The sequence below is a fragment of the Podarcis bocagei genome (assembly GCF_964188305.1).
Source record: "Podarcis bocagei genome assembly, chromosome: 12".
NCBI lineage: Eukaryota > Metazoa > Chordata > Lepidosauria > Squamata > Lacertidae > Podarcis > Podarcis bocagei.
Genome location: NC_138137.1, coordinates 57,549,318 through 57,573,633, shown reverse-complemented (window position 1 = coordinate 57,573,633; position 24,316 = coordinate 57,549,318). Strand labels below are relative to the sequence as shown.

Below are 24,316 nucleotides of genomic sequence, written 5' to 3'. Positions count from 1 at the left end.
TCATCTACAATACTGCCTTATTTGTTTTATAGTACAGTGCATTGATTCTTGCTTTTATTTTATGAATCCATGGTCTCATTGGAGAGTAAAATCCATGTGAAATTGCTGTTTTAGGGGTTGTTTTTAAAAGTCTGGAACAAATTAATCCGTTTTGCATTACTTTCTATGGGAAAGCACGCCTTGGTTTTGGAACGGACTTGCAGAACGGATTAAGTTTGAGAACCAAGGTACCACTCTATAATATGTACTCCCCACCTTCTCTCTCTCTCAGACACACACGCACACATCTGCTACTCAGAAGGAACGGGAAACTACACCATAGATGGATCCCCTCCAACAACTGTCGCAACAGGCAGTTGTGTGTGTGTGGCAACACAACGTCAGTGTGGAAACCAGGAAGTGTGCCAATCAGAGGCTGAGGGAACACACAAATGGTGGTGGGAACAGAAAAGAAGAGAGCTTATGATGAGGCCTCGGGGCAAGCGATTTCCACCAAGGGCATTTGGGTGTTTCCCAGACATTAAAACTGATTTTTGAAAATTCTGCCCGGACGCCATTCTTGACGGACGAATCCCGGCTATGTCCAGGAAATCATGGATGTATTGCAGCCCTGGCCAAAGAGGTGGTGCTAGCAGGCCAAGGGGAACGGCCCTCCTGTTGGGCAAATGGGATACTTCCCCAAGCACTAGCTAAACCAATGGCATCAAGAGCTGCTTGTTATTATATTACGAGAAACGTATGCCTATTTTCATTGCCTAATTTCCATTCAGCCCCCTTCTTCCATCTCACCCTCAAGGGCCGGAAGGGAGTCCTATCCACCAAGCAACTGAATGCCCACCGACATTGTTGGACCAGCAAAGAAGAAGAGGAGTTTGGATTTGATATCCCGCTTTATCACTACCCGAAGGAGTTTTGACACCAAACTGGGAGGGGTGGCTAACGCCCCAGAGGACAGGATCACACTTCAAAACGACCTTGACAGATTAGAGAACTGGGCCAAAACAAGCAAGATGAATTTTAACAGGGAGAAATGTAAAGTATTGCACTTGGGCAAAAAAAATGAGAGGCACAAATACAAGATGGGTGACACCTGGCTTGAGAGCAGTACATGTGAAAAGGATCTAGGAGTCTTGGTTGACCACAAACTTGACATGAGCCAACAGTGTGATGCGGCAGCTAAAAAAGCCAATGCAATTCTGGGCTGCATCAATAGGAGTATAGCATCTAGATCAAGGGAAGTAATAGTGCCACTGTATTCTGCTCTGGTCAGACCTCACCTGGAGTACTGTGTCCAGTTCTGGGCACCACAGTTCAAGAAGGACACTGACAAACTGGAACGTGTCCAGAGGAGGGCAACCAAAATGGTCAAAGGCCTGGAAACGATGCCTTATGAGGAACGGCTAAGGGAGCTGGGCATGTTTAGCCTGGAGAAGAGGAGGTTAAGGGGTGATATGATAGCCATGTTCAAATATATAAAAGGATGTCACATAGAGGAGGGAGAAAGGTTGTTTTCTGCTGCTCCAGAGAAGCGGACACGGAGCAATGGATCCAAACTACAAGAAAGAAGATTCCACCTTAACATTAGGAAGAACTTCCTGACAGTAAGAGCTGTTTGACAGTGGAATTTGCTGCCAAGGAGTGTGGTGGAGTCTCCTGCTTTGGAGGTCTTTAAGCAGAGGCTTGACAACCATATGTCAGGAGTGCTCTGATGGTGTTTCCTGCTTGGCAGGGGGTTGGACTCGATGGCCCTTGTGGTCTCTTCCAACTCTATGATTCTATGAGTCTCAAAGCGGCTAACATTCTCCTTTTCCCTTCCTCCCCCCCAACAAACACTCTGTGAGGTGAGTGGGGCTGAGAGACTTCAGAGAAGTGTGACTAGCCCAAGGTCACCCTGCAGGTGGAGGAGCGGGGAAGCGAACCCGGTTCACCAGATCACGAGCCTAGCACTCTTAACCACTACACCACACTGGCTCTACTACACTACTGCTACTACCACACTGGTTCTACCACACTAGCAAAGCGCAAGATGCATTCTGCTTACCTCCTCGGTTCCATCGAATGCACGGTGATGATCTTCTCAAAATTTGCGACGAACGCTTCCAGCCACTGCTGCAGGTACGCCAAGTCCTTCTGGAAGAAGGAAGGAAGGAGAAGAAGCGATTAGAAAGTGCAATCCCCTTCTACCACAGGGCCAAAATATCCCAGGAGGCAAGCCCTCGCTGGGCTAATGTCAAAGCTCGTTCAGTTAGGAGGACATCTTCGTAGCTCAAGATCCGAAGTTATAGTTTTACTTTCTTGTGCTCCATGATCACTGCAGATGGTGACAGCAGTCACGAAATTAAAAGACGCCTGCTTCTTGGGAGGAAAGCAATGACAAACCTAGACAGCATCTTAAAAAGCAGAGACATCACCTTGCCAACAAAGGCCCGTATAGTTCAAGCTCTGCAGTGATGTATGGAAGTGAGAGCTGGACCATAAGGAAGGTTGATCGCTGAAGAATGGATGAGATTTAGGACGAGATTTAGGGCAAATATTTTTGGCTCTAGTTTTTTTCAGCATGCGTCGATTCTTTGCAGAGAAAGTGGTTAAAATGTATAAGACGGGATAAAAATCTTGTTGGAGATGTAAAGAGAAAGATGGTACGTTTTATCCTATGTGGTGGGAATGCAAAAAGGTCAGAAATTATTGGGAAATGATATATAATGAATTGAAAAAAATGTTCAAAAATACTTATGTTAAGAAACCAGAAGCATTCCTCCTAGGGATTTTAGATCAAGAAATAAGAAAAGACAACTGGAAATTATTTATGTATGCAACAACCGCGGCAAGAATTCTACTAGCACAAGCTTGGAAGACAGAAGAAACCCCTACGAAAGGACAGTGGCAAGAAAAGCTCATGGAATATGCAGAATTAGCAAAATTAACAGATAAATTACATGAAAGGGACTTAAACCAAAACTTTAAAAGGGAATGGGAACATTATATGAAGAGACAACATGAAAAGTTGGACTTATTGGCAGGGTTTGAGTAAATATTCACAAATGTATATAATAAAAAATAGATGTAAAGGTATTAGGAATTAATTGGGGAAATAATACGCAGGATGAATAAATTGAAAGTAAAACAAAGTGGAAGTATGAGGGAAGCAGGAAAAAACGGAAGATATTTCATAAAGGATGTATATATTGAAAAACCAATAAAAGCTATTTAAAACAAAGAACAAAACAAAAAGACGTATTCATTTAAAATTGCTCCCCACCCAGTCGTTCATCACGACAATGAGCCAAATCTGATTAGTTGCACTGATCAGCACACACACGAGTTTACTAATGTCTCAGAACATCAGTCAAATATTATACCATGACATCACCCAGTTTACTACGTGATCTCTGACTCAGTGGGAATCTCGCCCGTACGGTTAAATTCAGGAAGGAGGCGGCGGTGGCAGAGGCAGCACACAGGGCAAACAATTACACCAAACCATATATAAGGAGAATTTTAATTGTTGCATTTTCGCACCACCCTTCCTCCCAAAGGGAGCCGAGGAAGCGTAAACACAATCCAGAGTAACAAAATATACGCACTCGTATATTTTTTAAAAAGTGCAATAAAGCAATGACACGTCCCGGGAAGCAGGAGATAAAAGAAACAATTGCACAATTCTTTTTAGAAAGGGTCCGCTAAATTGCAAGTTTGGATTGGGAAACTGAAGCTTCTGAATACAGTCGTATCTCGGGTTGCAAACGTGATCCGTGCGCATAGTTGTCAACTATCCCTTTTTATGGCAGGAAATTCCCTTATTCCAGCGCCGTTTCCTGCTGCTTCCTGCTGCTATCCCGGATTGTTAGATATCCCGTACACTGTCCCCAGGACAGGTGAGGCTGCTGATCCCTTATTTTTAAATCTGAAAGTTGACAGCTATGTCCATGCGGGAGGCACATTTGCAATCCGCAGCATTTGCAGCCTGAAGCGCCATTTTTGCGCATGCGCGTTACGTCAGTTTGTGTTCCTGTGCATGCGTGAGCACTAAAACCTAGAAGTACAGTGGTACCTCTGGTTGCGAATGGGATCCGTTCTGGAATGCAACCCGTGCATGCGCGTGATGTTATTTTGCGGGTCTGCGCATGCGCGAGCAGCGAAACCCGGAAGTAACCCTTTCCGGTACTTCCAGGTTGCCGCGGGATGCAACCTGAAAAGATGGAACCCGCAGTACAGTGGTACCGCAGTTTACATACGCTTCAGGTTACATATGCTTCAGGTTACAGGTTCCGCTAACCCAGAAATAGTGCTTCAGGTTAAGAACTTTGCTTCATGATGAGAACATAAATTGTGCTCTGGTGGCGCGGCAGCATTAGGAAGCCCCATTAGCTAAAGTGGTGCTTCAGGTTAAGAACAGTTTCATGTTAAGTACGGACCTCCGGAACGAATTAAGTACTTAACCCAAGGTACCACTGTATTCGCAACCCGAGGTATGACTGTAACCTGTTCCAGTAGTTCTATGTTCGGCGCAGTCCGCAACCTGAAAACGTGCAACCCACAGCGTTCATAAGCCGAGGTATGACTGTAGTCAGCGCCAGTGCTATTTTTTCTAGAAAAAGAGGTGCCAGAACTCACAGTGGCACTGGTGCCCACCTGAGAGGGGCGGAACTGAGTGCTGGTGAGTTCCGACTGCAAAAAAAACCTAAACAGTGTAGTGACAACACTTGACTCCATCACCCTTTCCAGTCATTCATTCATAGGAAGACCTTCAGAAGTCCTGTAGTGATGCTTGGAGTTGATGATGTGGGCAAGGACGTCAAAACCAAGAGGACAGTAGTACCGCTGGCTGAGAAAATGCCCAGCCCAACAACAGATATACCACCTCTGTGCCCGACTTCACTTTTTTCCTCTTCCCTCCCTGTCACCTTTTCCTTTTGTGCTGCGTCTTTCAGCACCCTGCAGGAGGTGGCTGGCTCATTTTAACCGATTCTCTGTAAGTTGCTCTAGGAGCCTTTTTGGCTGAACAGCAGAGTAGAAGTGCTCCAAACCAAGAAAACCCGTGTTGTAGGGCTGGCCGATATATTGATATATCGTCCCAAGCTGGTATGAAGTCCATATCGTGATGTCAGTTTCAGTATTTTTGACCTTACTGTATACAGTGGTCCCTTGGTTCTCAAACTTAATCCGTTCCGGAAGTCCGTTCCAAAACCAAGGCGTTCCAAAACCAAGACGCGCTTTCTCATAGAAAGTAATGCAAAATGGATTGATCCGTTCCAGACTTTTAAAAACAACCTCTAAAACAGCAATTTGACATGAATTTTACTATCTAACGAGGCCACTGAACCATAACATGAAAGCAATAAACAATGTACTGCAGTCACACAATCAATCCATCAGTAGCTGAACTGGGTTCTATACAGTCACAGTCACAAAAACAAAACAAAAAAGAGCCACGAAAACAAAAATGCAAAATAAATAGCAAAGTTATTTTCTCGACGTAACACTCAAATCGGAAGCGTGGCCCTCAAATCAGAAGCGTAACACTTAAAACGGAGCACGTTTGGCTTCCAAAAAAAGTTCGCAAATTGGAACACTTTCCTCCAGGTTTGCAGTGTTTGGGTTCCAAGTTGTTTGAGTACCAAGGCATTTGAGAACCAAGGTACCACATGCAGTGGTACCTCGGGTTAAGAACCTAATTCGTTCTGGAGGTCCATTCTTAACCTGAAACTGTTCTTAACCTGGGTACCACTTTAGCTAATGGGGCCACCTGCTGCCGCCACGCCGCCAGAGCATGATTTCTGTTCTCATCCTGAAGCAAAGTTCTTAACCTGAGGTACTATTTCTGGGTTAGCGGAGTCTGTAACCTGAAGCGTCTGTAACCCGAGGTACCACTGTATTGCAAATCGTGATGTGTGTGTGCGTGCGTCTGTGCGCTCTGCAAAAATCACAATGTGGGGAAAACCGTGAAGCCAGCCAAAGCTTCTCTCGATTCCCTGCTGGTTCAGAGCTCCTCCGCCTCTTGCCGGAAGCAGCAAAACACAAGAATAGTTGCCGGCAAAAATCAATGGAGCTGAACTTTGGAAGGTAAAGGTAAAGGGACCCCTGACCATTAGGTCCTGTCGTGGCTGACTCTGGGTTTGCGGCACTCATCTCGCTTTACTGGCCGAGGGAGCCGTCGTACAGCTTCCGGGTCATGTGGGCAGCATAACTAAGCCGCTTCTGGTGAACCAGAGCAGCGCACGGAAACACCGTTTACCTTCCCGCCAGAGCGGTACCTATTTATCTACTTGCACTTTGACGTGCTTTCGAACTGCTAGGTTGGCAGGAGCAGGGACCGAGCAACAGGAGCTCACCCCATCGCGGGGATTCGAACCGCCGACCTTCTGATCAGCAAGTCCTAGGCTCTGTGGTTTAACCCACAGTGCCACCCGTGCCCCATCCTTATTTCAGACATTGTGATATATTGGTATATTGCAATGTTTAGTCTGCGACGTATCATGATGCTGAAAACCAGATATCACCCAGCCCTACTGTGTTGTTTGGGGTTTGCATTCCCTCTAGGGACACCTGTTATTCATAGCATGGGGGTGCTATTGGACCCTGTATTGCAGCTAGACACTGATATGAAGTGTGTTTTATCAGCTCAGGGCTGGTTTGCAAGCTGCGCCCTTTCCTGCCTACAAATGACCTAGCCGCTGTAAGTCACAACCTAATCGCATCCAGATTAGACGACAGCAACACGTTCTACGTGGGGTTGCTTTTAAAAGGTGTCCGGAAACTTCGACTGCTATGAACTGCCTCTTTGCTCCACCTAAGCCAACGTTCTTCCGCAAGAATCCCAACAGCATCAAAGTGCCAGTTACAGATAGGTAGCCGTGTTGGTCTGCCATAGTCAAAATAAAAAAATTCCTTCCAGTAGCACCTTAAAGACCAACTAAGTTAGTTCTTGGTATGAGCTTTCGTGTGCATGCACACTTCTTCAGATACACTGAAACAGAAGTTGCCAGATCCTTCTATATAGTGAGAAGGTGGGGAGGGGTATTACTCAGAAGGGTGGTGGGAATGGGAGATTGGCAGATAGCTGAGATGAGCCTGTTGACGACTCTTAACGACTGTAATAGGTCTTACAGGAAAAGGCAAGGGGTGAGAAGGTGAGAAATGGCTTAGTCATGTATAATGGGATAAGAATCCAATGTCTTTGTTCAAACCAGCGTCAAAGTGGTTCACCAGAAATTTGTGGGGCTCATCCGCTGAAGAACCGCAGCCTACATTCTGCCTGCTCTTGTCTGCGATGATATATTTATTCTCAGGAACAGAAGATTAACTTAGGGCATGAAGACAGGGGCAGGGACCTGAATGACGAAGGGGCTGGACCAAATCCTGGATGAAATTTTAAAATGCTTGGAGGTTTTTAGCTCAGGGGGGAAAGACAAGCACAGTGGTACCTTGGTTCTCAAACTTAATCCGTTCCGGAAGTCCGTTCCAAAACCAAAGCGTTCCAAAACCAAGGCGCGCTTTCCCATAGAGAAAGTAGCTGTTTTACTACAAAGGAATTTCAGAAATAGACTGGAAAGAGAAGCTGCTGAATTACAACTCATTACCAAACTTAAAACCATGAAAAGACCTGGGCTGAACAAAGACATTGGATTCTTATCTCACTATACATAACTAAACCATTTCTCACCTTCCCACCCCTTGCCTTTTCCTGTAAGACCTATTACAGTCGTTAAGAGTCGTCAAGAGGATCTCTCAGCTATCTGCCTATCTCCCATTCCCACCACCCTTCTGAGTAACACCCCTCCCCACCTTCTCACTATATAGAAGGATCTGGCAACTTCTGTTTCAGTATATCTGAAGAAGTGTGCATACACACGAAAGCTCATACCAAGAACTAACTTAGTTGGTCTTTAAGGTGCTACTGGAAGGAATTTTTTTATTTTGACTATGGCAGACCAACACGGCTACCTATCTACTACTGGAACCATGGAAGGCACCACATTGAGCCGTATGAAATGGAAGTCCATCAACCTCACCAAGAAACTTGCACAGGTACAGACTGATATCTTCTTTCTTACTAAATGCAAGAACCTGGACATTATACCCAAGGGTCTTAGAATTAAGAACCCTCTACAATCCACGTATCCCACTGAATATGCAAGAAAACTATGCAACACTTTCTCTAAGAAGCTGCTCAAACATCTGATCAGCGTTCTCTACTCTAAACAGAAGCTAATAAAGGAGGAACTCCTTGTATTGGACAACTCTATCAGGAACCACCAAGCTTGGCAAGAGTTCCAAAAGGAAAAACAAAACATTTACCACTCTCAACTGGAGCTACTGAAAAAACAGAAAAACAAGAAACTCTCCAACCTTTCCAACCTACAGGCTACTAATCAAAACAAGATCAACAATATTGTCAATCTCTCACAACAAGCACTCAGCCCAGCCGAGGAATCAGTCCTTTCACGTGGACTGTCATTCTGCCCTGCCAAATCCCCACACATGATTCAGTTCTACGGGGACTTGGAAGCATTTTTCCGCCGTTTACGCCTGAAGGAGTATTTTCAACACACACAACAACAAGACAAATCAGAGCAAACAACAACTTCACAACACAACGCCTCTCAACCCACTGGAGAACAACAACCACCCTCCCAACAGAACACGGACCACCAACTACCACCGAAAAAGTGTTACACAAAAAGGGACTCCACATGGACCCCTCCTGATGGACGCAATACCACACTGGACTTGTACATTGACTGCTTCCGCCACAGAATCCAAACAGATGTGACCAGAAAACACCATCGCTTACAACAAAATCTAAACCATGCTGAAAGGAGAGCCATAAATAATCTCAGAAACAACCCAGATATTATAATTAAAGAAGCAGACAAAGGTGGAGCTGTCGTCATCATGAACAAAACTGACTACATTCAGGAGGCTCACAAACAACTTTCCAATACCGCCTTTTACACAAAATTGGACTCAGACCCCACACAAGAATACAAGAAAGAACTAAACAAGATTGTTAAGGAGCTACCCCCCCACATCCAAGAACAGATCCTCACCAACACACCAACAGAACCTCGACCAGGAACTTTCTATCTTCTACCCAAAATACACAAACCAGGAAATCCAGGACGCCCCATCATTTCAGGTATTGGCACTGTTACAGTGGGTGTCTCCGGTTATATGGACTCTGTTCTGAAACCATATGCCATCAATGCTCCCAGCTATGTACGTGACACCACAGATTTTCTGAGGAAAATACAATCTTTAAATAATCTTCCCAACAATACTATACTAGCTACTATGGATGTGGAATCTCTGTATACCAATATCCCACACAACGATGGTTTACAAGCTATAAGGAACACCATATCAGATAAAACCACAGCGGACCTTGCCACTAAACTCTGCCAATTTGTCCTTACCCACAACAACTTCAAATTCGGTGATGACCTGTTTCTTCAGATCAGCGGCACAGCAATGGGCACCCGCATGGCCCCACAGTATGCCAACATCTTCATGGCAGATTTAGAACAACGTTTCCTAAACTCCTACCCACTCAAACCTCTCTTGTACCTGCGATACATTGACGATATTTTTATCATCTGGACACATGGTCAACAGACCCTGGACACCTTTCACCAGAAATTTAATGATTTTCACCCCACAATCAACCTTACAATGAATCAATCTATGCAAGAAATACATTTTTTGGACACTACTATAAAAATACAGGATGGGCGCATAGACACCACCTTATACCGCAAACCAACTGACCGACAAACATATCTACATGCCTCCAGCTACCATCCCAAACATACCAAACAGTCCATTGTATATAGCCAGGCACTACGTTACAGCCGCATCTGTTCCAATTCTACAGACAGAGACTCTCACCTAAGGGATCTACAGCAAACCTTCTCAGAACTAAAATACCCAGCAGATGAAGTTAGACAACAGATCAACAGAGCCAGACTGATACCCAGAGAGAACTTGCTGCAAGACAGACCCAAAAAAGAAAATAACAGAACACCTCTAGTCATCACATACAGCTCCCAAGTTAAAACAGTACAACGCATCATCAGAGATCTACAACCTCTCCTGGACAATGACAGTTCTCTTTCTCAAGCTCTGGGAGGAAGACCTTTCATTGCCTACAGACAGCCACCCAATCTTAAACAACTCCTAACCCACAATAATACTACAACCAGACTTAACACAGACACTGGCACCAGAGCCTGCAATAAACCCAGATGCCAACTTTGCTGCCACATACACCCGGACAACACCATTACTGGCCCCAACAACATCACACATACCATCTCGGGACTATTTAATTGCTCATCGTCTAACATTGTGTATGCCATCAAATGCCAACAGTGTCCTTCAGCTCTCTATATTGGACAAACAGGCCAAACCTTACGCCAAAGAATAAACGGACATAAATCTGACATCAAGAATCACAGAACAGAGAAACCAGTAGGAGAACACTTCAATCTCCCAGGACATTCTATACAAGATCTCAAAGTAGCTGTTTTACTACAAAGGAATTTCAGAAATAGACTGGAAAGAGAAGCTGCTGAATTACAACTCATTACCAAACTTAAAACCATGAAAAGACCTGGGCTGAACAAAGACATTGGATTCTTATCTCACTATACATAACTAAACCATTTCTCACCTTCCCACCCCTTGCCTTTTCCTGTAAGACCTATTACAGTCGTTAAGAGTCGTCAAGAGGATCTCTCAGCTATCTGCCTATCTCCCATTCCCACCACCCTTCTGAGTAACACCCCTCCCCACCTTCTCACTATATAGAAGGATCTGGCAACTTCTGTTTCAGTATATCTGAAGAAGTGTGCATGCACACGAAAGCTCATACCAAGAACTAACTTAGTTGGTCTTTAAGGTGCTACTGGAAGGAATTTTTTTATTTTTTCCCATAGAGAGTAATGCAAAATGGATCGATCCGTTCCAGACTTTTAAAAACAACCCCTAAAACTGCAATTGAACATGAATTTTACTATCGAATGAGACCACTGGTCCATAAAATGAAAGCAATAAACAATGTACTGCAGTCACACAATCCATCCGTCAGTAGCTGAACTGGGCTCCACACAGTCACAAGAACAAAAACGCAAAATAAATAGCAAAAATAGACAGACCTCAGTGTAACACTCAAATCGGAGCACGTTCAGCTTCTGAAAAAAGTTCGCAAACCGAAACACTTACTTCCGGGTTTGCAGTGTTTGGGTTCCAAGTTGTTTGAGTACCAAGGCGTTTGAGAACCAAGGTACCACTGTGCTGCAAAGGGGACCAGAGGCTTATAAAATTATGCACAGAGTGGGAAAAGTCTGGCGGTCATCAATGAAGCAGAAGGACAAAAGGAAAGACCTATTCGCACAGCACATTCGATCGCATTCTGGCAAATTCTGGCAGCGCAATTGAAGTTGATTGCGTAAGAAATCCACTTCCCCAGAATATCGGATTTTTTTGTGATATGGAAAGTGATGGGAAAACCTTGTCTAGCCACCCCGCAAACAAATCAGAGTGAATAAGCAACATCATCTCATTTCCCTGAGTCATAAAGGTAAAGGGCCCCTGACCATTAGGTCCAGTCGCGGATGACTCTGGGGTTGCGGCGCTCATCTCGCTTTATTGGCCAAGGGAGCCGGCATACAGCTTCCAGGTCATGTGGCCAGTACGACTGAGCCGCTTCTGGCGAACCAGAGCAACGCAAAGAAATGCCATTTACCTTCCCGCCGGAGCGGTACCTATTTATCTACTTGCACTGTGATGTGCTTTCGAACCGCTAGGTTGGCAGGAGCAGGGACCGAGGAACGGGAGCTCACCCCGTTGTGGGGATTCGAACGGCCGACCTTCCTATCAGCAAGCCCTAGGCTCTGTGGTTTAACCCACAGCGCCACCCGCATCCCCCGAGTCATAGTCCCACTCTATTCTACCTTGGTCAGACCACACCTGGAATATTGTGTCCAGTTCTGGGCGCCACAATTTAAGAAGGATGTTGACAAGCTGGAAAATGTGCAGAGGAGGGTGACCAAGATGATCAAGGGTCTGGAAACCATGTTTTATGACAGGCTTCCTCAACCTCAGCCCTCCAGATGTTTTGAGACTACACAGAATCATAGAATCATAGAATCATAGAGTTGGAAGAGACCACAAGGGCCATCGAGTCCAACCCCCTGCCAAGCAGGAAACACCATCAGAGCACTCCTGACATATGGTTGTCAAGCCTCTGCTTAAAGACCTCCAAAGCAGGAGACTCCACCACACTCCTTGGCAGCAAATTCCACTGTCAAACAGCTCTTACTGTCAGGAAGTTCTTCCTAATGTTTAGGTGGAATCTTCTTTCTTGTAGTTTGGATCCATTGCTCCGTGTCCGCTTCTCTGGAGCAGCAGAAAACAACCTTTCTCCCTCCTCTATGTGACATCCTTTTATATATTTGAACATGGCTATCATATCACCCCTTAACCTCCTCTTCTCCAGGCTAAACATGCCCAGCTCCCTTAGCCGTTCCTCATAAGGCATCGTTTCCAGGCCTTTGACCATTTTGGTTGCCCTCCTCTGGACACGTTCCAGTTTGTCAGTGTCCTTCTTGAACTGTGGTGCCCAGAACTGGACACAGTACTCCAGGTGAGGTCTGACCAGAGCAGAATACAGTGGCACTATTACTTCCCTTGATCTAGATGCTATACTCATAGAATCATAGAATCATAGACTACAATAGATACAATAAACCATAGATGGCCCTTGTGGTCTCTTCCAACTACAATTCCCATCATCCCTGACCACTAGTCCTGCTAGCTAGGGATCATGGGAGTTGTAGGCCAAAAACATCTGGAGGGCTGAGGTTAAGGAAGCCTGCCTTACGAGGAACGGTTGAAGGGAATGTTTAGCCTGGAAAAGAGGAGACTGAGAGGAGGGATGATAGCCATCTTCCAATATCTGAAGATGGAGCAAGATTCTTCTACCCTGCTCCGGAGAGCAGGACTTGAACCCAGGGCTTCAACAGCAGCAGCAAGAATAGGTCATGCTAAGAATTGGAAAGAAAAAGCTGTCCCAGTGAAAGAACAACGGTTGTATAAATTGACAGAATTTGCAGAATGAGCAAATATGTCGGCCAAACAAAGGAACTGGGGTGAGAGGCAAACAAGGGGCGAATGAGAATACTTTGGAGAATACTTAAAAAGAAAGGATATTAAAACCAATCTGCAAGTAGGGATAATCTCTTGAGCAACAATTAACAAAACGAAGGAACTGAGGGAAAGCCAACTAAGGTCGCCTAGAAAGTCAAGGAGTGATAGGCGGGGAAGTCGGTATAGAAACAATGTACGACGAAAGATGTACGATGTGGAAAACGCAAAGTGGAAAACGCATTTTAAGAAATTACAGTGAGAGAGAAAGATACAATTCATCATTCTATTATGTGTAGCCAAAGGCCTTTGCAACGAACAGCAGAGGGCAAGAGAAACCACACAACATAACCTATAAAAGTTTACAGGATAAAAAATTTACAGGATAAAGTTTTAAAATTAGAAAGCATTAGCATAGCCAGAACGGAGTTTCTCAGCTGCCAGAGCAAATTTGACTAGCGGGTCTGTAATTTGTGGATCTTTATCAGCTAAGAATTTGACAGTCACTTCATGGGGGGGAATCGACCGGAGAACCAGTTAAGAACAGGCGATAAAGAATTTTCTCTGGGCATTGCATATATGGGAGAGAATAAGATGGAAATATGCGAAAAATCAAATGGGCACAACCAAGGAAAGCAACGTATACGTCCATTTTAGTATCCTGTTCAGAAGCCTAGGCACACAGATCTTGGCAACGCTCAGTGTTCAGCCTGACCCCACCCAGTTTCCCAAACGTATGCAATGTGGGTGTTTTAGGATGTGGGCACGATTTGCCCCCAATTCAGGGCACAGAACGGCCTTCAGGTCTGTGCTTGGACCGAGTGACCTTCAGGCTAGTTTCCAGACCGGCCGTTTGCTGAAAACAAGAGCTAACATTCCGCGGTAATCTTTGTCGGCAAACACGGCGAGATGGGGCCATAACACCGCCAGGCCCCTTCTCTATTTACAGCAAAAATCCAGACCAGAGATAAGGACGAAAATAAAGCCTAGAGATTATTGTCTTTGCCTAGTTCCCCTTTTCTCCATCGCCCCCACAAAGACCCCCCACCAAACTGCTGCTTGGATAACATGAACATGGACGCTCTGGTTTGGAGAGCATCCGACCGCTCACCGGCTTTTTAAAGGGGTCTGCTTTAAATGAGGAACTTCTTTGGTTTTCAAAATATCCGTAAGATGCATTTCCATACATAAATATTAATAACAAGACTAGGAGATTCCAGCTAAACATCGGGAAAAACTTTCTGATGGCAAGAGCTGTTCAACAGTGGAGGTGGTGGCAAGCAGGCTCTGTGGCGCAATGGATAGCGCATTGGACTTCTAGGCTAATGACTGGGCGAAGTCATTCAAAGGTTGTGGGTTCGAGTCCCACCAGACTCACGTTTTGTTGGGCTTCCTTCAACAACAACAACAATTTATTTATACCCCGCCCATCTGGCTGGGTTTCCCCAGCTACTCTGGGTGGCTTCCAGCTGAATATTAAAAACAATACAGCATCAGACATTAAAAACTTCACTAAACAGGGATGTCTTTTAAAAGTAAAATAGTTGTTTATTGCCTTGACATCTGCTGGGAGGGCGTTCCACAGGGCAGGCGCCACTACCGAGAAGGCCCTCTGCCTGGTTCCCTGTAACCTCACTTCTTGCAACAAGGGAACCGCCAGAAGACCCTCGGCACTGGATCTCAGCGTCCGGGCAGAATGATGGGGGTGGAGACGCTCCTTCAGGTATACAGGACGGAGGCTTGAAAGGTCAGCACCAACAATTTGAATTGTGCTCGGAAATGTACTGGGAGCCAATGAAGATATTTCAGGACTGGTGTTATGTGGTCTTGGTGGCCTCTCCCAGTCACCAGTCTAGCTGCCGCATTCTCGATTAATTGCAGTTTCTGGGTCACCTTCAATGGTAGCCCCATGTAGAGCGCATTGTAGTAGTCCAAGCAGGAGATAACCAGAGCATGCACCACTCTGGCGAGACAGTCTGTGGGCAGGGAGGGTCTCAACCTGCGCACCAGATGGAGCTGGTAAATAGCTGCCCTGGACACAGAATTGACCTGCGCCTCCATGGACAACTTTAAAAGAAGCAAAAATAAACAAATAACAGCGGAGGTGGTGGTCTTTCCTTCCTTGGAGGTTTTTAAGCAGAGGTTGGATGGCCACCTGTCGTAGATGTTTCGCTGAGATTCCGGCGTTGCGGGGGTCAGACTAGATGACCCTTGTGGATCCCTTACAATGCTAAGATTCTGTGATTGCTGCAATACCATCAATAGCACAAATAATCATGATAGCCCAGTGCAAAGAACATCAGGAGGGGCCCTAATTCAGTGGCCCAAGTCGTTTTGTTGCTGTTAAGACAGTTGGAAGTTGGAAACCTTTGCCTGATCTATTGCAGATCACTCAGAGATCTGTCAGTAGATCCCACTCTGCCAACCCCCGATATCTACCTGATTCCTGTCTGCCAGGCTGGCACAACTCTGCGAAAAGGGCGCCGAATTTTGCAAGTGGCTATCGGTGGGGGTGGGGGGGAATGGAAAATATTTTTACAGAGCATTAGGTATCTGGGAGTCCTTCGTATCATCGGATTTTTCACCTTGGCTGCTGCTGTTAAATTGTTGTTGTTGTTGTTGTTGTTGTTGTTGTTGTTGTTGTTGTTGTTGTTGCTGCTGCTGCTGCTGCTGTTGTTGTTGTTGTTGTTGTTGTTGTTGTTTAGTCGTGTCTGACTCTTCGTGACCCCCTGGACCAGAGCACGCCAGGCACTCCTGTCTTCCACTGCCTCCCGCAGTTTCGTCAAACTCATGCTGGTAGCTTTGAGAACACTGTCCAACCATCTCATCCTCTGTCGTCCCCTTCTCCTTGTGCCCTCCATCTTTCCCAACATCAGGGTCTTTTCCAGGGAGTCTTCTCTTCTCATGAGGTGGCCAAAGTATTGGAGCCTCAGCTTCACGATCTGTCCTTCCAGTGAGCACTCAGGGCTGATTTCCTTCAGAATGGAGAGGTTTGATCTTCTTGCAGTCCATGGGACTCTCATGAGTCTCCTCCAGCACCAGAATTCCAAAGCATCCATTCTTCGGCGATCAGCCTTCTTTATGGTCCAGTTCTCACTTCCATACATCACTACTGGGAAAACCATAGCTTTAACTATACAGACCTTTGTTGGCAGGGTGATGTCTCTGCCTGGACCCAAACAAGGGACTCACTGGTTTACAGCTACACGCCACTAACTTGGCCAAGTCACACACTGATAGGAGGCGCAGTCTATCTGGAGGCCAGACCCGGATGGCGAAGGCTGAAACAGAAGGCGCACAACAGCAGCACCCTTGCCACATCCAGCGAATCGTTGCGCAAGCCGCAGCCGCTTGCTGGGTTCAAGCACCACTGTGCAACTCGAGTAAGAGGCGCAGGACGGACATCTTGACTGAGCAACACATCCTCTTCTTCCTCCTCTTCCTCCTCCCAGCTCTGAGGCTGCCGAAAGGCTCTCGGAAGAGTTTGGGGGCGAGAAATGAAGTCATCGCGAAACCACTTCCTGGCAACCACGTTCCCTTGAAAGCCAGCAGGTGGAATCTCCTTCTAAGTTAAAAGGCGCCTGTAGAGGTCAGGGCTGTCGCCGTGCCTCTTTTAGGGTGTGAAAAATTAAAGACCCCCTCAAAACCCAATACAGCGGATGCTCGGGTTGCGAACGTGATCCATGCGGGATGCACGTTCGCAACCAGCAGCGTTCGCAACCTGCAGCGGCGCATCTGCACACGCATGGGTTGTGATTCAGTGCTTCTGCGCATGTGCAAAGCGCGATTTAGCTCTTCTGTGCATGTGCGAGCCCCAAAACCTGGAAGTAACCCGTTCCGGTACTTCCGGCATGGCTGTCAACTTTTCCCTTTTCTTGCGAGGAATCCTATTCGGAATAAAGGAATTTCCCTTAAAAAACGGAACACGTTGACAGCTATGACTTCCGGGTTTTGGCGGGTCCGTAACCCGAAAAAACGCAACCTGAAGTGCCTGTAACCTGAGGTATGCTTGCACTGCAGTGAAGGCAAAGGGAGAGGGTATCCCCTTTGCATGAAGATGCTCTGTCTGGAGTTCATTTCCCAACATCCCCAAGCTCCCTGACAAGCTGCTGCCAGTCAGTGTAGACAAAACTGAACTGGGTGGACGAGTGGCAGCTTCCGGTGTTCCTAAGCTGAAACCCAGTGCTATCCACAAAGACCTCCTTTGGACTGGCAGCCTCCTCTTGCTGGGTGCAGGAATAGCTTGGTCAGCAGAGCACAATACTCTTAATCTCAGGGATGCGGGTTCAAGTCCCGCATTGGACAAAAGATTCCCGCATTGTACGGGGTTGGACTAGATGACCCTCGGCTCCCTCTTCCAAGTCTATGGTTCTATCAGATCTTGAAGGCAAGCCCCAATTGCTAACTGCACACCTGAGATCCAGAGGGAAGGTTGACCACAAGGGCAGCAGCTCAATAGCGGCCCCTGCAGGTGGAGGAGGAACGAAGGAAGAGAAACCGCCACCATCTGCCCAGATGAGAATGAGCTCCTGTGCCCACCATTCATGGCTGGCTAACGCACCACACTAGTATATAAAGGGTTTGCCACAATCAAGTCGTTTCTCGATACTTCCCTCCCGGCCTTGGCACCCACAAAACCTCACAAAGGGCAGAAGAGGCGGGCGGTTGGTTCAAAAATCTGCATCAACTTCCCCATCAATTTCCACATTCTCAATTTACCACTTCTTTCTCTGCCTTGAGTCGGGGCTCCCAGTCTCCCGGTTCCCAAACGTATTTTTCGCTCCATAGGGCGCACCTAGTTTTTTTGGATTTTTGTTTATTCCCCCCCCCCCAGCCCCAAAGAGCAAAGAAGCCAAGACAGCCAGCGGGATCCATCCGGCAGAGCAGAAGCCAAGACTTTGGCAGAGCAGAAGATGGATGGATCCCGCTCGCTGTCTTGGCTTCCTTTTTAGCCACAGGGCTGGGGAAGCCCAAGCTTCCCCCGACCCCAGCTCCCAGAACAGGTCCGGGAGCGGCGGCAATGTTGCGTGCAGCCTTGCCGTCACTCCCGGAGTTTGCGGTGCTGGGGGCGCGCTCCAAAGGTTTGCGGATACCTGCCTGAAGCCCGGGGAGCCCAGAGGGAGACGGCACTGCGCTCCCCGGGCTGCAATCCACAAGCCTTCAGAGCCCGGCAGGAACTCCCGCCACGCTCCGAAGGCTTGCGGATAGCTGCCTGAAGCCTGCATTCACTCCATAGGACGCACACATATTTCCCCTTCATTTTTGGAGGGGCAAAAGTGTGTCCTATAGAGCGAAAAATACGGTACACCTCAGTAGGATTGCCTATGATCAACTGATCACCCCAGCCAAACTGAACATTTCCCCTTCCCTCACACAAACCGGGCTGCAAGCATTCAGGCAGCTCTGTTCTCAGAGCCGCTGGAAGGTTTTGTGGCGTACGCCAGCTCAGAGGCTTCCCACCCAGAAGTGCAATGCGAGAGAGGTTGCCCATCGCAAACTGGACAAGGCCCAGCATGCAGAGCTCAGGGGCAGGTCACATGCTTGGCATGCCGAACGTCCCTGAAGAGAAGCAGCCAAGAATAAAAACATCCACGGAAAGTCTAAGAGCCTTCGGGGGAAGGAAGCCTCAGTGTCAGCCAATTACCCATCATATCCAACGTCCCTTGAAAAAACCGGGTGTTAATAGGAATCAGGACTCGAACCGTGGATTTTAGACACACATCCCTGAGCATGTACAAAGTGCCTTCCGTGAGGATGACTCTCTTAACACAGGCAATCAAGCAGTTTCGCAATGCAGGCTAAGAACACAAGACGGACCGGTTCTAACCCAACAACACTTACCAGGCTTTGCAGATTAAATACCTTCGATATATACATCATCAAAGTTGGAAGGGACCTGCCCCCCCAGGGTCATCTAGTCCAACCCGCTGCAACGCGGGAATAGGTAGCTGACCAAACCTGCAACCTTGGCGTTACCAACAGCACGCTCTACCCAACACGGCTCAGAAACTCAAGCTGAAAAATCAACCGGATGCCAAAGACATGAGAGGGGTTATTTCCCAGGCAAGGGTCCTTTGGGACTCCTTGCAACATCCCGACGCAGCCGGGTCGCTTGGGAGAGAGCGGAGAGCAGGCTGCAGTCAGCTGAGACAGGTGGCTTCAGCGGCCGCTGCCGAAAAGCGGACTTTGGCGGAGGTTTTTACCTGGCTGGGCACGGCCGGGAGGTTTGGCAAACCCGCTGAGGACTCCATCGCCAGCTGGAGGAGGGAGGAGGGACAGCTAGGAAAATAGGAGCAGCCGAAAATCCATGCAGGCAGCAGGTTTCAGGACGGTGTAAGCTCTCAGAGGTCAGATAGCGAAGGAGGTTGAGAGAGCGACGAAAACAAGAAAGCAGCTTTGACAGAGCAACACTTCTTGTGTAAAAGGAAACGTCAAGTCACTATAACCGACAAGACTTCCTTTCCGCGCTGCAAACGAACCACCGCAAAAAGAAACACACACACCACAACCTTGTCTCTTGAGAAAAAGAAACCGTGCCAAACAGAAAAAGTCTCCTGTGCTCGCACAATTTCTGGTAGCTAAATGCACACACAAACGCACACATGTGTACTTCCAAAAATTTACACTCATAGGTTCGTTCGCACATTACTTTGTTGTGGATGTGAGTTGCATGCAGGGACCGAGCTGCTTTTGAGAATTCGATTCCCTGGGTCTATCGACAGGAGAGACCAAAGAAGTGTTTGCACATCTGAGCTGGAGACCAGCGCACTGTTTAGGAATCGTAGGTACTGAGATCCCAAAGGAGAAGAAAAGACTTTTTAATGTACGCAACGGCAGCCGCACGGATGCTGCTAGCCCAGAGATGGAAAGACGATAAAGTCCCTACTAGAAAAGAATGGCAAACTAGGCTGCTTGGACTGTGCTGAAATGGCAAAACTGACCCTAAAGCTCAGGAACCAAGAAGACCAGAAATTTAATAAAGAATGGGGGGAATTTACAATTTACTTGAGAGACCACTGTAAGAAGATGAAAACATGAGCAGGATTGCAGTAACACTTGTAACATGGAAAATAATATAGAAAAAATGGAGAGATACAAAAATTGGAGGATGAAATAATATGTACAGTGGTACCTCGGGTTACATACGCTTCAGGTTACAGACTCCGCTAACCCAGAAATAGTGCTTCAGGTTAAGAACTTTGCTTCAGGATGAGAACAGAAATCGTGCTCCGGCGGTGCGGCGGCAGCAGGAGGCCCCATTAGCTAAAGTGGTGCTTCAGGTTAAGAACAGTTTCAGGTTAAGAACGGCCCTCCAGAACAAATTAAGCACTTAACCTGAGGTACCACTGTATGCAGTTGAAAGGACCCACTTTTTCTGGGATTTGATGAGTGAGAAGGACACGGAGGTTTTTAGCATATGAGCCGCCAGGGAGCAAAAATCCATCCTGCGCCCCCAAATCGTTGAGTCTGACAAGTGCCACCGTTGTGAATGACAAGCGTCGCCTCTGATGCAGTGCATCTTTGGTAAATGAGCGCACAAAGTCGATACATTTCAGTAATACCTAGGTATATCTGTATTTTGTTTTTCTAGCTTGATCAAAATTATTTATTGTTTCATAACAGGTAGATAGTTAAGAGCCTAGTTCAGTCATAGGTAAACTCAGCCCTCCAGATGTTTTGGGACTACAACTCCCATCATCCCTAGCAAACAGGATCAGTGGTCAGGGATGAAAGGAAGTGTAGTCTCAACACATCTGGAGGGCTGAGCTTACCTATGACTGAACTAGATTATACTCAGAATAGACCCGTTCAAACGAAGGGACCCAAGTTAATTTATGTGGGGCTACTCCAAGCGTTGGCCGTTTTGAAAGCGGGCGGTGTGTTTTGCATGTGAACTTCTGTAAAGTTCTTCCGAAGTCCTAAACTCTAGATGGATGATCTATTCCTCTTAATAGATAAAGGTAAAGGGACCCCTGACCATTAGGTCCAGTCATGACCGACTCTGGGGTTGCGGTGCTCATCTCGCTTTACTGGCTGAGGAGCCGGCATACAGCTTCCGGGTCATGTGGCCAGTATGACTAAGCTGCTTCTGGAGAACCACAGCAGCGCACAGAAACGCCATTGACCTTCCCGCCGGAGTGGTACCTATTTATCTACTTGCACTTTGATGTGCTTTCGGACTGCTAGGTTGGCAGGAGCAGGTACTGAGCAACGGGAGCTCACCCTGTTGCGGGGATTCGAACCGCCGACCTTCTGATCGGCAAGTTCTAGGCTCTGTGGTTTAACCCACAGCGCCACCCGCGTCCCTATTCCTCTTAATACCCCACAATATTTCCTACCTAGATTTGAACCCTCGCTTTATTATTCAGGGGTGATGGGAATTGTAGTCTCAAAACATCTGGAGGGCCAAGTTTCCTATGCCTGGCCTAGGCGGCTTCAGCGGTGGGCACCCCCCAGAATTCGGCACCTGGGTGCCTCACACCCCTTGCACCCACGAGTAAAGACGGCCCTGTAGAAGGATAGGAGAGGGTGGTCCAGAAACCGTGTGGTTTCTGAATACAGTGGTACCCCGCAAGACGAACGCCTCGGAAGACGAAAAACTCGCTAGACAAAGGAGTTTTTCGTTTTCTTAGCCGCTTCGCAAGACGCATTTCCCTATGGGCTTGCTTCGCAAAACGAAGCTTGCCCCGCAAGCTCCGGGGATAGCGGGGAAGCGCAGCGCGTCTTCCCCGCTGTCCCCGGACCTCTTTTGAAGCAAGGGGCGGCGGGGAGAAGATCACTTCTCCCCATTGCCAGCCTCGCAATCTCCGGGGACAGAGGGGAAGGCGCGCGCGCCTTCCCCTCTCTCCCCGGACCCCTTTTGAACCAAGGGGCGGCAACGGGGAGAAGCGATCTTCTCCCCTCCGCCCCTTGCTTCAAAAGAGGGGACAGAGGGGAAGGCGCGCGCACCTTCCCCTCTCTCCCCGGACCCCTTTTGAACCAAGGGGAGGCAACGGGGAGAAGCGATTCTCCCCGCTGCCCCTTCCCTTGCTTTAAAACAGGTCTGGGGACAGAGGAGAAGGCGCACGGCGCTTCCCCTCTGTCCCCGGACGGTCTCCATAGGAACGCATTGATTGATTTTCAATGCATTCCTATGGGAAACCGTGCTTCGCAAGACGAAAAACTCGCAAGAAGAAAAAACTTGCGGAACGAATTAATTTCGTCTTGCGAGGGACCACTGTAGTTAGAAAAGAATCTCTCCTGAAACCCTGCCAGTCATCCTGACCTGGACGGACCACTGCTTTGACCCCCTAAAAGGCAACTTCCTGTGTCCCTACGAAAGCACAGCCTGCTCTTGGAGGCTTTCAAGAACAGAAGTTTCCTGGTGTTGGGGATGCGGGAATCATCTGCCACGGGCTCTTTTGACCAACACCTCTGGCACTTGACCCATGCCAATGGCCCCATTACACAGCCAGGAATATCGAGGACCCCTGGCGACTTTGGGGCTCTCACAGTGAGCCACTAAAGCCTCAGACTCGCAGGAAAGGATGGAGCATGGAATCACAGAATTGCAGTCATTGGGGACCCCAGGGGTCATCCAGTCCAACCCCCTGCAATGCAGAAATCTTATGCCCAACCCAGGGCTCAAACCCACAACCCTGAGGTTGTATGTATGTACGAGATTAAAGCTTGCCAGGTTGCACCGAGTTCGATTTCCCCTTGGCAGTTTGAGACGTCCATTTTCCTGCTTAACCCAACCGTCCACACCCGGGTCTTTTCGCCAAAATATTCTGCATTATTTGATGTAAATGGATTACAAGGTTTTATTTATTATTACTGAACAGGGGTTGTTAAATGCAGTGGTACCTCAGGTTAAGTACTTAATTCATTCCGGAGGTCCGTTCTTAACCTGAAACTGTTCTCAACCTGAGGTACCACTTTAGATAATGGGGCCTCCTGCTGCCGCCACACAATTTCTGTTCTCATCCTGAAGCAAAGTTCTTAACCTGAAGCACTATTTCTGGGTTAGCGGAGTCTGTAACCTGAAGCGTATGTAACCTGAAGCGTATGTAACCTGAGGTACCGCTGTAAACTGAAATAGTGGTGGTGGAGCCATCCAGCTTGGGCTTAAGAGTCAGGGGGCCGTTATTCAGCGAATCTGCCTTGCCCTTTATTACAGCTTTTTAGGGATAGTCGTTTTGGCGAGTCTTTGAGAAAGCTGGAAGAGCACAACTTGGTGGGTTGGTTTTCCGGGAGGAGGGGAAATAGATAAAACTAAGAGCCTCCCCAGAGCAGCAGGCCAAAAGCCCATCAAAAGGAAATAACTGAAATCCTCCCTGAGGAAGTTTTGCAATTCCCCTTCTCCCTCAATTCCCTGCCCTCTTGCAAGAAATTGGGCAAGAGATTGGGCAAGCAGTGATTAAACAACCTCGCTGCTCGCAAGGGGAAGGAGGGGAGCGGCCAGGTCGCAGCTTGCCTGCACCTTGCAAAAGGAAATCCACATATACACACACACCCTTTTTTCCTTTTTACAATGTCATCCTCCAAGCAGGTGGGAAGGATGAGGGCGAAGACGAAAGCACAGCGCTGGCTTTCTCACATATTTGATATAAGAGACACACAGCCTTTTCGTCGTGCAAACAACCTCCCCAAAACCTTTAAAGCCCTAAACGGCCTCGGTTCAGTATATCTGAAGGAGCGTCTCCACCTCCATCATTCTGCCCGGACACTGAGGTCCAGCACCGAGGGCCTTCTGGCGGTTCCCTCACTGCGAGAAGCCAAGTTACAGGGAACCAGGCAGAGGGCCTTCTCGGTGGTGGCGCCCACCCTGTGGAACGCCCTCCCACCAGATGTCAAAGAGAACAACAAGTACCAGACTTTTAGAAGACATCTGAAGACAGCCCTGTTTAGGGATGCTTTTAATGTCTGATGTATTTTAATATTATGTTGGAAGCCTCCCAGAGTGGGCAGGGTATAAATAATAATAATAATGTTGTTGTTGATGATGATGATGATGATTTCACCCATTGCACAAAGTTCATTGCATGAGAATCTGCTTCATGGCAGTGTTAGAAACTGCCAGAAAGGTTCCCAGAGGGTCTTACCTAAGATCAGCAGAAAAAACAAGCCTTTACTCCTCAGACATATAATCGAAAAGAGGTTACACGAAAGGAAAAGGAGGAGGAGGAGG

At 47.4% G+C, this 24,316-nt stretch overlaps 1 protein-coding gene across 5 annotated transcripts in view; it reads right to left on the bottom strand.

The window, feature by feature from the left end:
- The window catches only part of NBEAL2 (neurobeachin like 2), a 242,208-nt gene that overhangs the window by 143,874 nt on the left and 74,018 nt on the right, over positions 1-24,316 (bottom strand). For 4 of the 5 annotated variants that reach the window (XM_081163423.1, XM_081163421.1, XM_081163425.1 and 1 more), the window contains exon 2: positions 2,042-2,130. In XM_081163423.1, the coding sequence (XP_081019549.1) occupies positions 2,042-2,130 (89 nt within the window). Of the gene's footprint in view, positions 1-2,041; positions 2,131-19,349; positions 19,509-24,316 lie in introns of those variants that run through there. The other variant, XM_081163422.1, reaches the window with a different exon arrangement.